This window comes from Nesoenas mayeri, assembly GCF_963082525.1.
Source record: "Nesoenas mayeri genome assembly, chromosome: 23".
Taxonomy (NCBI): Eukaryota; Metazoa; Chordata; class Aves; order Columbiformes; family Columbidae; genus Nesoenas; species Nesoenas mayeri.
This window is the reverse complement of record NC_137574.1, coordinates 3,225,755-3,241,959: the sequence shown is the minus strand read 5'-3', so window position 1 is coordinate 3,241,959 and position 16,205 is coordinate 3,225,755. Positions and strand designations below refer to the sequence as shown.

The following is a 16,205-nucleotide window of genomic DNA, read 5'->3' as shown; positions in this document are numbered from 1 at the left end:
GCACGCTCGCTGTTTGACCAAAGTCAATTTAGTGAAGCTAATGGAGTTACTTCTCTTCAGGTCAGTGATGATTTCGCATCCTCGAGTTCCTTGCTTAATTTGCTGAGAAAATTTCTGATTCTGAAGCCAGTTTTCAGAGTTTTCCCCCTTTTCCAGGGCATTGGCTGCAGCACAGCCCTGGGACCGGGCACGGGGCTCGTTGCCAGCGGCAGGACCTGGGGATTCTCCGCTCCTCTGCTCCCATCAGGTTGTGTTTACTTGGCTTTGAGGGAAGTTTAGCAGCAGGCTCCACCGTAATCCTTCCTTCCAGCTGGAGCCTTCGCTTGGAACGGGAAAACCAGCAGCTCTCAGGAAAGAGTTAAGCCCAGGGAGGCTTTGGGATCCTTTGCTGGGGAGAGGGTTGTTCTTTTGTTTGTTTTGAAGCTGCTGGCAGGAAAGTGGGGAGGAGAAAATGACCTAAGTGATAGTGAGGTTGCCATGAACTATATAAAACCGTAGAAATTCAAATCGGAGAAACTCCACCTCGCAGTCTTGAACCATAAGCACAACCCCTGAAGAGAAACCCACCCCACAAGCGAGTGATCTCAAAAAGGCTTGAACTCCAACCAAGTTACATGAGCTCAGAGCTGCTGCAGGACTGAAAACCCAAGAGCTGTCCCAGCCAGAGCCAGTTGGAGTGGGAGCTGCGAGCAGGAATGCTGTTCTTGGGAAAGTTGAAAAGAATGAAGTGGAGGCAGCTTTTCTGGATCGCCTTCTGCGTGGTGGAGCTGTCTGGTGAGTACTGACTGCAGCAAATACACGGGTGACAATGACAACATGAGACCAATGCATCGGGCAACCTCTTTGTAACTTCTGCAACAGCATCTTGGGAGGATGCTTTTTAACACGCATTTAGTGGAGGCTGCAATTTCCCATTGCAGGGACGCTTTGCAGAACAGCAGGATACGTCCTGGGTTGAAAAGGAATTGGGGTATTAGAGCTCACTGTAATACTGCAGATGACACCAGGGGATGAAATGCAGTATGCAAAGCTCTGGATTCATGGTTCCAGTTGTTTCTCAGGCTGCACTGGTGTAAATCAGCCTTTTGTTTTGTGGTGGGAAGAGTTTCTGAAAATCAAATGAATCTCCATAAATATTAAAATCTCCTATTCCAGTGCTTCAAATATTCATGGTATGAAAAAGTGAATAGTAACAGATTTTTCTCTAGGTAGTACTTTTTAAGGGGTTATATTTTAGGGGAATATTATCATTTTTGTCCCAAACCCAACAGCCATAAAGTAATAAAGAGAGAAGCAGCGCTCCGTGTGCTGCATAGTGTGCTGGGATGGGAGCCAGGAACCTGCGGGTGTCTCCTCAACTGTAATTTTTCCTTACTCACATGAATGTGAGCGACTAGATCTATTGAAAGAACTTGCTGTATTTCGTTCTTCTGTTTCACGGTGCTCCTTTCATGTTTTCTTTGCTGCCAAGGTATATTGCTCACCCCAGCTGTTGTTCCTGACCCTCCGCTCTATGTTAATTTTACAAGGAGGGAAAAAAACCTATTTTATATGAGAGATATAGATCTCAGGACTGTCTGGATGGGCTGAATTGAGCAGTGAGTGAGGGTATAAGACAAAAGTGTTTACCTGAAGCGCAAAAATCCGAATTCCTTGTAGTACAAAGCAAAAGTGATACAAAAGTGATAAAAAGCTTCGCCTTTGTAAAGACAAATCTACCGGGCGACAGGGGGTTTAATGCTGCAAAATGTCATTCATTGTGCTGGCACGGCCGATGCTCAACGGTTTTGCAGGATGTTCTGGTGCTTTATTAGCACTCCCTGCAAAGTCGAGGAGGTTTATTTCAGTTGGGTGTTTATTTCTCCTGTGCAGAGCAGAGAGAAACCAGATTCTTGTCACCTCTTTGGGACCCCAAGTGAATTAAACAAAGGTTTCAGCTGCGCAGCTCCCAATAGAAATCCCAATCTGGGGAGGTTTGTGCTCAGGTTGGCTCCTGGCTACCCTCTACAAGGGTAGAATGGCCAGTTTTAGCTAAAACCACACATTTCACAGGGAAAAAAGACCCCATGCCATACTGGGCCAGGTCTACAAGTGCCACATGTGGACAGGGCGTGGGGAGGATGGAGCTGGGTACCAATTAGCTGTGGGGTGATGCTGCGAGTGTCTCGTGATGGCAAAATTGGGTATTGATAAACCACACGGAGAGCTGTCCTGTGCCTGTCTCAGAATGTACGTGGAAAAGAGAGCATATATTCTATTTGAACCTAACGCAAACCTTTCAAAAATATTTTTTTTAAAAAATATATTTTTTAATTATTCTCTGCCCAACTCGATTTTTAAAAAGAATCTATTTTCTTGTCATTTTAAAGCATTTTTTTCTTCCCTTTGTTCCTTCTCCAAGCTCTAAAAATCTGGAAAGAAAAAGGGGCCTTAAAACTCCCAGCAGCTTGAGTTTAACATCCTTTAAAGGGCTGCACAGTGTAACCACTCAAGCCAGGAGCAACCCTGCTCCCCAGAAAGGTGATAGGGAGCTCCCAAGCCCAAGAAAACCCTTGGTCCAGCAGCTGGGGGGTTCCCCACAGCCCCCCACCCTGTGCGCCCTGCGTGCCTGCGGCCCCACACCCATATCCTGTCTGGGAGAAGGAAAAAGGGGGAGGGAAGGGATCTTTCTTTATTTTTATCGGATATTTCCAGAGGGAAGAGGGCTCCACCCGCTTGAATTCCTGCCATATGGCTGGGAGCAGCAGGACTGGAAAGCGATGCAGCTGGAGCCCTCAGAGCTCCCTGGCTTCCTCACCCTCTTCTTCTTCAGCCACTGGGACCGGCCGGATGGAGGCGCTGGGTCCCCTGTGCCCCTTGGGTGCGCTGGTTGAGCCTGGAAAAGCACTTTGTTAAAGTTCAAGGCACTCCAATAAGCGCCCGGTTTGGAAAAGGTTTACAGAGAGATGCGTGTGTTGGCACAGGGTGCAATTCCTGCCTGGGAATCCTCTGGGGTTGCACCTTCCACCTGGTGGGATGGGGCTGCAGGGGAGAAACCCCCGGGTTTGATTTGTTGCGGGTGCAGAATAGGGCGTAAATTATGGAAACTTCTCTGTTTTTTCCCGAGTCTGCAGAATTTTGCCTTTTGCCATCCCAGTTTAGTGCTCAGGGATGTGTTGAACCATATCAGAGACTTCAACAATTTATATCGTTGCTTTTTATTTTTTTCATTTGTTTTAAGACGACATACTTCCTAAGCACTATTACTAAAATATCTTTAAAAATCAGAGGCATTTACTTTTTAAGAGCTAGACAGGTAAACACAATAGGTACTATGGAGTACTGTTTTCTTTCACATATTTGCATGCTTTTCCTCTCCATGTGCTAGCACTACCAGGCGAAGATTTCTCCAGAGTTAATAAATGGCTTGGCTTAAACTCTCCAACTCTTAATACTAACAAATTGACAAAGTTTAGCAAAGCTAGTAAAAATGTATGGTGCAATAAATGACCCACTTTAGCTGAGCACCATGTAGATTATCCAGCTCACATCTGCGTTGTTATTTATCTCATGAGTCCTAAGGTTTCAAAACACTTAGCTGTGTTTTCTATAAAAGTGCCTGCGCACACTACGACAAAGGAAAGAAAAAGAAATACTATGTGACAAGTCTTCTCATGAATTACACTAAGCAATAATCCAGGCTTCAATTTATGATATTCAGTGGTGAAAAGGCTTTGATTAGAAATACCTCTGGTGCTTTACAAACATCTGGAACAGCTAAAAGGTACTTGGGTGGCTGTGGCACTTGGGGAGGTCAAGTCCAGGCGCTATATTGTTCTAGTGATGTAAAGTTTCCTGCTAATGTCCATGCAAACACAAAGCTGGATGCCAAGCCTGGCTCTGACTTTGTGCTACTCATTACTCCGGGCAGGCAGTCATGCCTCCTGCTTTTGATTTGTTAAAATTCGTCAGAAAAACTTGGTGATTTAACCAGTTGGAACCGAATTGCCTTGGAAAGGAGAAACTTCTCTCTGAACTACAAGCTGTGCCAGAAGTTAAACCCCAGCTCCAGACACCTGCGCTGAACCTCAGCAGGGCCCCCGTTTCCCCAGAGCAGCTGCAGCAGGGATGGGGATGGGATGGAACACGATGGGATTGGGAGGGATGCGATGTACCTGCCCGTTGCCAAAATGCGCCGTGATCTCAGGCTTCGCTTTTCACAAACCGTCCAGGTCCTCTGGACCTGATCCAGCAAAATATGAACATCTCAATGTAGAAAAATTCCTGGCAGGAGGATGCTGTGGTGCACGATGCTGTGGCACACAACCCAGAAATGTGTGTTGATGGGGACCTGTCAGTGCTGCTCCATCTCCGAGGGTTGTTTGGAAGGATGAAGTAACTCTTCTTGGAGCTCAGGCTCCCCTGGGCACAAATACAAATGAAACAATGCATTTGGTATTATTTTCTCTTTAGTGTCTGGATAAGAATCTTAAACAGCCCTGGAGTAGAGAGCTGTTTGTTAAAAGTGGAAATAGATCTTAAGGATAGAAAAGGTTAAGAAATGGGGAAAAATGCATTTTCACTGACTCGCATAGTTCATTTCAGAAGGAAAAGCTCGAAGTGTCATCTTTGTAACGTACCAGGAAGCAATATATAAACTTTAAGTTAGAACAGCAAACCATTCTCCAAACCTTCTGTTTTACCTCCAAAGATGTTTTTGCTCATGAGTCAGAGCTGATCCCAGGCCAATGGGAATGTTTCTATTTACTTTGAGATTGTGCCTGCAACTGCAAATCCAACTTCTTTTTTTCCTGAGATCTGTTCCAAGGCCTTAGTCTTTCCTCCGAGGGTTATAAACCAACCTCCTATGAAATCCAGCTTTGTGCAGAGCTCTGTGCATCCCTCGGTAAGCCCGAGGATGCAGCAGGATGGGGTAGAAACCAGCCTGCCCTCCCCCAGTGCTGCCCCGGAGCCTCCGCAAGGGCCACACCAAAGTTTGGTACTCACCCAGATGCAATGTTTAGTCTCTGAGCTTCTCCCATATGAGCTCTAAGGCAGCCTGCCATTTTGGGGCAAGAAGAAAGTGAATTTGTGAAAGCAGGGGCCCGCGGGGACAGGCAGGGGGTTGGGGCTGGGATGGAGGTTTAGCAACCCCTAAAAAACCTTCCTCCAGCCCCAGGCAATGCTTCTGGGAGCCCAACGGACACCCCCACATCGACAGTCCTGGCCACCGAACCGAAAGGTACCAGCAGCGCGGCAGCCACCGCGGCCACCGGAGTCCCCAGCAGCGCCAACCCAACGCCGGAGACATCTGGTAATCGCTCCCCTCACTCCTCCTGTGGTTGCTGGTAGTGTTTGCATTAATAACCAGATTTATGAAGCGCACAGGTCCAGCTTGCCCTCAGAAGCTGCATGGTCAGTGTCCAGGTTGTGCTCTCAAAAAAGAGCCTAATGGGATGGTAATAACTTTAATCGTGTGCAGAAAATCCCGCCTGGGGCAGCCTGATCCTTCTGGCTTCAGGATGGATGGCTTAGACCCATCCTTTTTAAAACAGCCAAGAGATGATGGGACAAAATGCTCATTCATCTTTTATTTCAACAGACTTGTTCTTTGCTCAGCAAATGGCACCCAGAAGAGGCCCTCCAGCCTTTGCAATAAGCTCTGAAGGGCCGTGAAGCAGAGACCGTTGCACAGATGGATGGTGCCTTTCTGTTCTGTTTGAAATCAGAACATATTTCTGCAGATGCTGGGTCAAGGGAGAGGTGAGGGTAACACAGGGCAGGTCGGGCAATGGCATCCTTGCCGTGGTGTAGCGTATGCCCAGGAAATTAGCCCATTGTAAACAGATTATCAAGCGCATGTAACAATTAGGTAACTCAAGCAAGTCTAATGCGCGTTTCTTATACAGCCAATAACACGTTCTGGTACCGCTGGCTATGACAAATCAATATTGTACTTCAGTCATCGCAATGCCACGCATTGATTTTAGAGGACTTAAGCTTTCTCATGTATCCTTTTCATTGCATTTCTTCAAAACCGAAGCTGCAGCCAAGTCCCCGGTAGCCAGCCCCACATCCCTGGAGCTCAGCAGCGAGCGGACGAGCTCACAGCCCAGCCAAGCGCCCACGCTGGCACTGGGCACCCCCTCGGGGCCAGAACTTGGAAGTCAAGGAGTCCCTACAACCAAGAGCCCAGTGACTGTACCCAGCACGGTGGCAGAAACCCCAGGCTCCACGCCAGCTCTGACAAGCGATGCTGCCACCTCGAAGCATCTTCCCATCTCGGGTACCACCACGGCACTGCACAAAGGCAGCGACAGTCCGAAGGTAAGGATGCAGCTGTGGGACCATGGGCTATGGGACCATGAGGAGACTGAACTTGCCTCACAAATCCCCAAGAATTCACTGATGCCAGCATTGTGTTTTGTTTGGTTTGGTTTTTACCTTTCAGCCCATCACGTGCCACAATGTCAAAGAAGTGAGTGACACCGGAGCCATCTGCTTGCAGCTCAATGAGTCCAGCACTTGCGTGAGTTGCAACTATGGACATGCATCTCTGGGGGAAGAACATGCAGGAGAAGGGGGCTGCAAGCAAATAACCAAGGGCAGGTTCCTGCGGTGCCCTCAGGCTTGCAGTGATGGGGTCCCCCATCACACCTGGGGGGCTGGTTTAGGGTGGGAGCTCACACCATTACCTCTGGGACACAGCATCTGAGCTGTGCCAAGCTGGCAGAGGTGGGGATGATCCCAGCAGTCCCGAGAGCATCCCAAAGGGACCATCCCAGCAGTCCCAGGAGGATCCCAAAGGGACCATCCCAGCAGTCCCAGCAGGATCCCAAAGGGACCATCCCAGCAGTCCCAGGAGGATCCCAAAGGGACAACCACAGCAGTCCCAGGGGAAATGCCACCCCCTGGTTGCATAAAATCTCCTTTTCCATGAGTAAGCTCTGGGTCAGTTTAGCTTCTAAACTACCTCCCACCATGTTTAATGGGAAATTGCCTTTGTTCTTCTTCTTCTTCCTCTTCCCTGTTGGGAAGGCGATTGCCTTTTTTTGTCTTGCCAGCCACCCTAGGAAAGAAAACAGGAGCATGGATGGCAGATCAATGTTCCCATCTGCACAATTCCTAAGGGAATCCCAGGCATTCTGTAACTGCCCTTGGCCTTGTGCACCAAAAATGAGGCATTTGTAAAAGCAGAAAAGGGTCCAGCTGAGACGCTATTGTGGGTGGGAGGGAAGAAATCTTTCATACAGGAGATACAGCCTGCAATGGAGGGCAGGTGGTGCTGGATCTTGTGGGACAGCAGATTTGGCAATGCCCTGGGTATAAAACGACAATGATTAATTGTACTTCCGCTGGTCAGCCTTGCTGCTGCCACTTAGAACGAGCAAGTTCTTATTCGGCTTTTCTCTGCAAATTGGCGATGAAGCAGCATTTAGATTTGCTCCTGTTTATGGCAACTCCACTTCAGCAAGAATTCACATGGAAACTCCTCTGGGAGCGAGTGGCTCTGATCACAGGTGCCATCTACTGGGCAACGGCACCATCTGGGCATGGGGTTTAGATGCATTAAATATGCACTACATAACTACGCTACAAAAATGGATGCATACATAACATACAGATTATCCTACAGAGTTGTATCTAATTGCACATCCTCTTAGCTCTCCCCCATGTGAAAGGGGTCAAAGTGCCTTTTTGTGGGAGTCTCACCCCAAAGCAGAACTCTCCTGGGCTTCCACCTCAAATAAGCATCGAGTGGGGAAAAACCAGCTCAGGCTCAGCAGCCCTGGAACCTGGGAACCAGATAAGAGCATCTACGAGGAGAGCAGATAGGAGGGAGCGTGCCGTGTCCCGCTTTCCTGCTGGCCTTTTCCAAAGCAAATGAGCAATACGCTGGCACCCGGCGCTGCTAATTGCAAAGGGAAATTCTGACACTCCGATGAGTTCTTTCCACAGCAGAGAAAGGAAAAATACATGCTTGGGTCTCTTGTTCCATCTTGGCCTTTCTCACCCCAAGCCAAGCTCTATAGAAACAGCTGAAAATGATTTGTTTGTTGTTCTCCCATGGATAAGGTTCTTCTGTTTTGTTTCTTTTTGGTATGCTGAGAGGAGGTGGCAATTTGAGCACAATATGGAGGCAATTCTAAGGCGAGGAGAGGAAGGCACTGAGCTGCCTGGCTCTGCTAAACGCTGAGACAAGAGGGTTTTTTGCAGCCCCACATTCGTGGGGACCCCTTGGGGCGGGATGGGGGGCTCAGCTGGAGCCAGTCTCTGTCCCGAGGGGTTGGGCACAGCCAAAGCTCAGATGGTGTCCCAGCTGGGAGGATGTTAAGGAAGCTGATAACGTCTTTTAGCAACTGTGGGCTCTGTCTCCAAGCCTGACAGTGGCTGAAAATAGACCCAAGGAGAAAACCCATCCCGTCCGACCCAGAAATTGGCCGGCAGAAGAAAAAGGCTGCAGCTCCTCACTCCTCTTCCTCTTCCACCCAAGGGTCGGTTCAGCCCTAAAATGTGAGAAATTTGTATTATTTTGCCTAGCCTTTGATCAGCCACCTAGCAAAAACATTGAGGACATTTCCTAAACAGGAAGGCTCAATGCTTCTTTGTTATTTCCCTCCTTTCCCAGCCCCTGCGTGGGACTCTGGAACAATAGGGCTCTTCAGGCGACTCAGTCTGAAAACTGGAGGGACTTGCTATGCAGTTCAGATCCTAAATTTAGCTTTGTTTAAACACCATTTGCAAGAGTTGCTAATCATATCTTCATTTAATTTATTAAGTTAAGAAACAAGAAATAAGCATCTCCGTTTTCTAGGTGTTGGTATCGGGGCTCAAAGCAGCAGTGAGGTGGGAGGTGAGGGTCTGACACCAGCGCTGTTTGTCACTTGTCATCGCTTCTGCTCAGCTTCGCACAGCCCAGATGAGCCACCAACACACAGGGGGTGATTGCACAGCACTACCACTAGTATCACCAGCAGGAGACGGAGAATTAGTCCATTTGGTTGGCTCAGCGGCCGTTTGCTTTGGAAATTTTGCAGAAACATTTTTTAGAGATGAAGGGGTCGGACCTGTGGAGCGCGATATGTGAGGAGAGCGCCCGCCGCGTGCCCTCCCCCTGCCAGATCAAACTCGCCAAATCAGAGGTGGACCGTGACTGTCTGCTCCTCATCCTCGTCGGGGAGAGAGGTCAGTCGAGCTGCTTCCTCTGGTTGTCATTAACACCATGGGATAACGACCTCGATCTGGGCGATGGGAGAGGGGATGCTTTGTGGGGACAGGCTGTGGGACACAAATCCTCAGTTACAAGTGGGGTCGTGGCTTCTCTGCAGCTCCCACTCTAATTTCTGGGGTGTTGTTGGATCCACGGAGCCGTGATGTTGCCTCCAGAGCAGCGAAGAGGCTCGTGGCTCCTCCACCTTCATCAATGGCTCATTGATGCTGATGTTACCTCCACGTAATATGCCTCTTGTATTTTAAACCTTGCAGATCCTGCTACAGATATGCTCCAGGAGTCTCACTGGGAAAAGGTAAATTCCTTAAGCAAATTTAGCTGAATAAAAAAAGATAAAAGGGTGGCCTGATTGGCTGGAGAAAGGAAATGTTTAGATGGTCATTTGAGGTTGAGACCTGAACCTGCCTCCATCTCGGAGGTGCTTGTTGGCACATGAGATGGTTGGAGCCAACCTCTGTTAGAGAATGCAACCCCTGAAGGCAGAAATGCTTGAAATTGTAGAATTCTGTAGTATTTTTATTTAAAAGAAACAAAAAAGACCTCGATCCTGACAAGAACTCTTTGGATGTAATTGGTGCTCTGCTTCTTCAAAGTACCACGCTGACATTAATTAATTCCTCATCTCAACACCCCGGCGAGGCTGCCGTCAGCTTGTAAAGCTGAGCTCCAGGTGCCTGCAACAGCTCCGAGACCTTTCAGCCATACAGATGCTCTAAATCTTAGGACCTGAGCACTTTTGCCCAAGGGAGAAATTCTCCCTGTGCCACAGAAGATGCCGGGTTGAAAAAGAGCCCTTGAGGATGCGAGAGCTCAAAGGGCAAGCGCAAAGCTCAGGAGTTGGGGTAGCAAAGCCCGGCTTTGTTTACGTGAGGCTGAGCAAAGAGGTGAAGAGCAGCATTGTTTGAAGCCCGGTGCCTGTTGAGCAGATGCACATGTTTCCTGTTTGTCAGACTACCGGCTTTCTTTGGTATTTTTATCTTTTCTTTCCAGTTTGGAATAAAATCCCTTAAACAGGGGAACGTGAGGAACCACCAGGATTTTTCTCAGAAGACCCTGATCGCCTTGGTCACATCTGGACTCATGCTGGCGTTCCTGGGCTTGGCTGGCTATTTCCTAATGAAGCGGCGGAGCTGGAGCCCGGCGGGCGAGAGGCTGGTTAGTGCTTATCGATGGCAGAACCCCCGGTAGGGAGGAACCCGGGAGGCTTGGGGGGCTGCTGGGTCAGCCTGGGCAAGGCAAAGGGCTGGAGCAGGGGTGCCAGACCATACAAGGCGAAGGGAAACCTCTTTTGCCTTCTGCAATGAACTCTTAGCTGGTTGCTCCTGTGGGAAAACCACCCCCTTTTCGCTTGTACTTCTAGGTCTAACAGTTATTTTTGCTCAGCAGTAAGAATTCATCCAGCAAGACCCCTCTAGAGACATCAAAACCTTATAAATTTGTCATTAAAAGTGATGCACTTTAACTTTCCGTTCGCTGCATTTGAGTTATGTGTCTGTTTTGTACTGATGCTGTAATAAAGGCTATTTCTCCCCTCACTTAACAAGCCACAGTAATAAAATATATTAAGAAAGAAAGAAGAAGAAACTTCCTATTTCTATTTTTCCTCTTTCTAGGCAGGCTGACCACTGAGGACCATTCCCTACCAGCGACTTTTGGGAGCACAAACCCTTTGTAAAGCGAGGACAGGCTGTGCTTTTCCCCCATTGCTGCCCATGGGCGCTTGACCTGTTGTGTCCTGGGAAGCCAGGAGGTTATTTCATGGCCAGAAAGGAGGGAAACCATGGGAAGCTCGGCAGTTTGCTGTGGGTGCTGGATGCTGCCAAGCAGACAAGGAGAGAGGCTTTCACCTGCCTCTTATATCTGCTACCAGCTGGGAATTTGCACACACAGCCCAGGACCCCCAGCACTTACTGCGTTGCTGTCGGACCTGCCATGGTCCAACACATGGGGAATGCTCATGGTGGGCAATGGAGACAGCTCAGTGGTGCTCTGGGTCTCCAGACCGTCTGTTCTTCCTACCCTATTTCCCCAAAAATAAGACCTACTCTGAAAATAAGCCCTTGCGTGATTTTTCAGGATTTCTGAAGATGCTCGAAATATAAGCCCTACTCAAAAAATAAGCCCTAGTTACAATTAATTAAAAAAGGTTAATTTCAATAATGTCCAGGCAGCTATACAGGTAAAAAAAGGCATATTTTGGAGCAAAAATTAATATAAGATCCCATCTTATTTTCGGGGAAACAGCATAGCAGTAGTGATACCAAGCCACTCAGCGTGTCTTTGCATCTGCTGGAATGCCATCCTGCACCTCTGCTGGCACCTTGCTCTGAGCTTGTATCTATTTACAGGCTGAAAGGAAGGATTGGGAAAGGCAAAGAAATAAATACATTTTTAAAAGAGACCATTTCCATAGCTTTCGTTCAATGGTGATCCTGACTCGGCCAATGTGGAAAGCAGAGGTGGTCTGTCCCGGCGTAGCTTTGCAAACCCATGGCAGGGTCAGCTCCAAAACCTGGTTATGAGAAAACAACAGAAACCGACAGCTTCTCTTTGCAGTTCCTGGCTGAAGTTCTCTTGCTTCATCTTGCCACGGCCTGATTCAGGCGCTCTGTTGCCCTTCTGCTCAGCAAGAGCAGGTTCCCATGCCTGCAAGTTGTTTGTCCCTCCTGTTCAGGAAGCACCGGCAGCCAAACTGCTGCCTGCAATCAAAGCCGCTTGCCGTCAGCCCTTTCCCTTGCCTAACTCTGCCTTTTGTGATTTATGCACCTGTTTAGGCTGAAGACCCGTATTACGCGGAGAACGGGAGCCAGGGGAACACGCTGTTGATGACGCCCTCGCAGGAGCAAGCTGAGGTGCAGGAGAAGCCAAACCTCAACGGCGGGACCCAGGAGAATGGCCAAGCGTCCTCCAAAAACGGGCACTCGGCCAGGCAGCACAGCCCCGCCGACACCGAGATGTGAATGGCGCGAGAGGAGCATCCTCGGGGATGCAGGAGATGAGAGAGGGTGAGAGTTTTCTATGGACAATTAGGGAACTGCAGAATGTTGTTGTTGTTGTTATTGTTTTGGTGATTATTTCTGTGAAGAACTTCAAAATCGGCACATTAAGCACCGGAGCTGCCAAAAACCTGCTTCTCTGCCTCCTCCCGCTTCTCCCGGTGACCACACAAGACACTGTTTTGCAGCTGTTCTCTGCTTTTGTTGTTAGAAGGTAATGGGAAATGCAAGTGCCCTTTACCCTGAACGGCTTTGAAGCAGAGGCAGATGGAAGCTACAGAACCCTTGAGCCAGACTCCAAACAGCCCAAAGTTTTGGTGGCAGTGCGTTAGGCCGATTAAAATAGTTGAATTTCAGTGACAAAGACCTCTCAGGTTTCCAAGAATTTCGGTTAAGAGTTGGTTTTTTATCTCATGTTTAAGTGCAGGATTTCTTCCTCTTTCGAGAACATCAGGCATTTAATCCTCCTCCTTGTGCTATAGGTCTTCTTTAGTATTTTCTACTCCAGCAAAATTTGCTGAAGCTCTGTGTAAAACTTTCCACAAGGAATTGAAAGATGAAATGTGAATAGACCTCAATCTTGTTTCTTTTTTCAGTCCTACCAGTACGCAGGTGGTTGTTTTAGACTAAAAAACTATCTTCCCCAGTCTCTTCCAGTCAGAGACTGGAGATGGAGTTCAACGAGGCAGAGCCAGCAATCTGTCATTTAATGAGATGAAGAACATTTGATACAGCTGTAGGACTTTGGGAATAAAAGATGCTCCCAGTGGGATGCAGTGCTGGATGGAGACTTGGCTCTGCCGTGGTTGTTTCTGCACCGAGTACATGGTGTATTTTTGCTTTGGTAAGTGAAGTGCAACCCCAAAATCCCAGCAGCAGGAGCGGATCCTGCAGCTCTGCATGGATGCTGCAGCTCTGCATGGATGCTGCTGCTCTGCATGGATGCTGCAGCTCTGCATGGATGCTGCTCCCAGGAAAGCGGAGTTGCAAAATGCATCGTTGAGCTACATGCAGGGAGAGATGGGGACCAGGATTGGCCTTGGGCCCCATCCCGAGCAAGCACAGCTTGTTTTTAGGGAGCTAAAGCTGCTGTTGTGCAAGCCCAGTGTTGCTGTGCAAGACCCCAAGAGGTTGCACTTCAGCAGAGGTCACTCCGATCACAGTCTGTGCTGCCACCAGCAGTGACCTCCACATGTGAAATAAGGACAAAAATGCCCCTTGAAGCCGATCTACCCTCTCCCTAGTGAATTCACCACCACCTTTTCTGGTACAATGCTTATAAGAAAGACAGCGACGTTCATCGTTATGTGGGGCTGTATTCATGGGTGCAAGAGTCATTTAAGCACGGTTTAAAATATTACAGGTTTTGTTTGTTTCGGTGGAAATTGCTTCTCCCATATCTCATTGTAAATAACCCAAGTAGGAGAAAAGAAAACGAGTATTAAAAATCAGCTTCTCCGTTGTGTCCTTGGAACAACAGCGTGTTTATCCCACCGGGACGCGCGGCTCTGGCTGCGCCGCGTGCCAGTGCGATGAAAGGACAACGCCTTGCGTAGAGGTTGTTTCCCAACAGAAATGCTATGACTAAGGGCTGTGGTTTGTTCTGTGTGTCTTTCAACAAAACACGTCCGCAGGACAAGCGGCGTAGGGCGTGTTATTGAACCTCGGCGTTTGATTTTTGTGATGTTTAAGGCGCCCGGCTAATTGCTGGATGAATAAATGAGACTGTGCAGGCGTGTGGAGTGGGGTCTGACCTGGCATTGGGGAGTGTGTGTGTGTGCATGAGGATGACGATGACAATGAAGATGGAGATGACAATGAAGATGAAGGCCTCGTCACTCTGTGCACTGCAAGAACCAGCAATGATTCCTGCCTCAAAGAATTTGGAGGGTGATTCCAAGCGGTCCTTTAGTGCCTGTTCTTGTGGGGATGCTCAAGCTGGTTTGAAAGGGGGAGATTTGAGGCTGGGTGTCTTTACCAACCTGGTCCCCTCCTCTTTGGGATGCCCGGCCCTTCCTGGTGTTGTTTGCTGGAGAGATGCACACCAGGTACGGCTGGAAACCGCTGCTGCCAGTTTTGCTCTGGTTTGGGGTAATCTGACCTTTGAAAGACTGGCTGCAAGGGAACCAGATGCAGGAAAATGAAATGACTTTATCTCCCAAGGGCTCCGGCTGCTGCAAAGGCTTGTTTTGCATTGTGGGGTAGGATAGGGAGCTGAGATTGGCATTTTCTTTTGGCAGTTGTTTATCTAATCAGCACTACTGGCTGTATCCAAAGTAGGAGATCTAATCAAGCATCAGGTGCGTTTTTCACAGCTCAGGGTATGTCCTACAGCCAAGCAGAGACAATAAAGTTACAGTCAACTGCTTTGGCAAGACAAAAGCTTTCTCTAAAACATCCAGATTGAGGGAAATGCCGAGAGTGGCCGTGGCCGAGCAGGAACGGGGTCGAGCCAGCGGAAAAGGCTGCGCTTCCAGCTCAGGAAGTTTTTTGCCTGTGTGTAAACACAGGCAGGCTCAGCTCTAGCCCGCAGAAAAGGTTATTATTATTATTCCTTCCTTATCAAACCCCTTGCATTCCTTCCTCGTTGGCCCTGCCGCCGGCCGGGCAGCCGCCTCCTCTCACCATCCCATGCTGCCTGTGGGCTTGCAGCTGCTTTTGGGCCACTTTTAGGGCCTTTTGGGGCACTTTGGGGGGCTTTTTGGAGGGCTAAAGCCACCTCAGCTTCCAACAGCGACCTGCTTGCCCAAAAATGTGGTTCAAGGTTGATACAAGTGCTCTTGTCTGGTTCATGATCCCATGTGCTGCTCCTATACAGCACATGTATGTGTAGTTGGTGGGGACCATCACATTGGCATGAAACGCCCTGCATGGAAGCATCCTCTGAGGAAGAATGGTGGGAAATATAGGTGTTAAATATACATGTGCCACAGCTATTAAATGACATGTCCGTGTCACAGCCTGAAACAGAAGTGGGAGCTTTGTTATCTGTCCAGGCAGCCCCCAAATTCTTCTGCAGGTTGAAATCCAAGACTCTTTCAGAAATGAAGGAATACCTTCCTACCTGAAATGGTATTGTGAGTTGAGGGTGGTTTGCTCTGTGCACTGCTGAAACCAATCAAACTGATCAAAGCAAACAAGTTTTAATTAAGCCTCATTAACTCTGTCCCTCAATGGATCTTCCATCCCTTTGATAACAAAACCAGCACACCCTCCCAGGTGAGAAAACTCCTGCCTTGCCATCTCGCCAGCCCCTCACAGCAAAGCAGCACATCCCAGGTGGGAGAAAAGCAGCTCCTGTCTCTGTTTGCTGGTTGCTGATTGTTTTTCCTTTGATTTAGCACTGGGAGGAGCTGCCCTGACAACCCTCAGCAGCAGGATCAGTCTTGCACAAGCAGCAACATGCCCAATCCTTACTCGTGGCCTTTGGAAGATACCAGAGATTTGCCTTGGAGTCTCGCAGAAGAAAGATGAGAGCTCTCCTGGTGCTCTCCATGCGGGACAGATTTACTTAGAATAATAGAATACATGCACATTGTGCAGTTTAAGGGTAGATGCTTTGCATGCCTTGTTTTGCAAAGATTTTCACACCCCCCCCTGTGAAATTTTGCTCAATGCAGTTTACAATGCAGGCTACAGAAATACTACTCCTCTTTGATTAGAAGAGGTAAGTGTTCACCTTTGCACGGAGATAGAGGGAAGTCACGGCCTTCAATGCACCAAGGTTTCTGCATGGCTTTGGAACAGCAGAAGCAATAGCCTGGGGTATATTATATATGACAATGCTGCTATCTGCTGGTTGTGCTTTGCTAAAACAGTTAATCCTTTGCTCTAGTGGGAAGCTGGTACTTGGGTAACATTGCAGCACAAGAAGAGTCCTGCTGGTCATACAACCAAGAGGTAAATGTATTAAAATAATGAAATAAAAGAAGTAATAGGTACAGTGGGCTTTGAAGCTCACGTTCTAAGAAGAGGGGCCAACCTCAAGTGAAATTTCT

The 16,205-nt window shown here is 48.4% G+C and overlaps 1 protein-coding gene across 1 annotated transcript; it reads left to right on the top strand.

Annotated features, from left to right (window-relative positions):
* Nucleotides 1-695: 695 nt before the first annotated feature.
* CD34 (CD34 molecule) lies at nt 696-12,171 on the top strand (the record flags this gene model as incomplete). The annotated part of the gene is made up of 8 exons (XM_080358216.1): nt 696-774; nt 5,159-5,293; nt 6,023-6,306; nt 6,431-6,508; nt 9,018-9,165; nt 9,466-9,506; nt 10,202-10,366; nt 11,986-12,171. The coding sequence occupies 8 exons, from the start codon at nt 696-698 to the stop codon at nt 12,169-12,171; spliced, it is 1,116 nt and encodes a 371-aa protein (XP_080214342.1).
* Nucleotides 12,172-16,205: the final 4,034 nt, after the last annotated feature.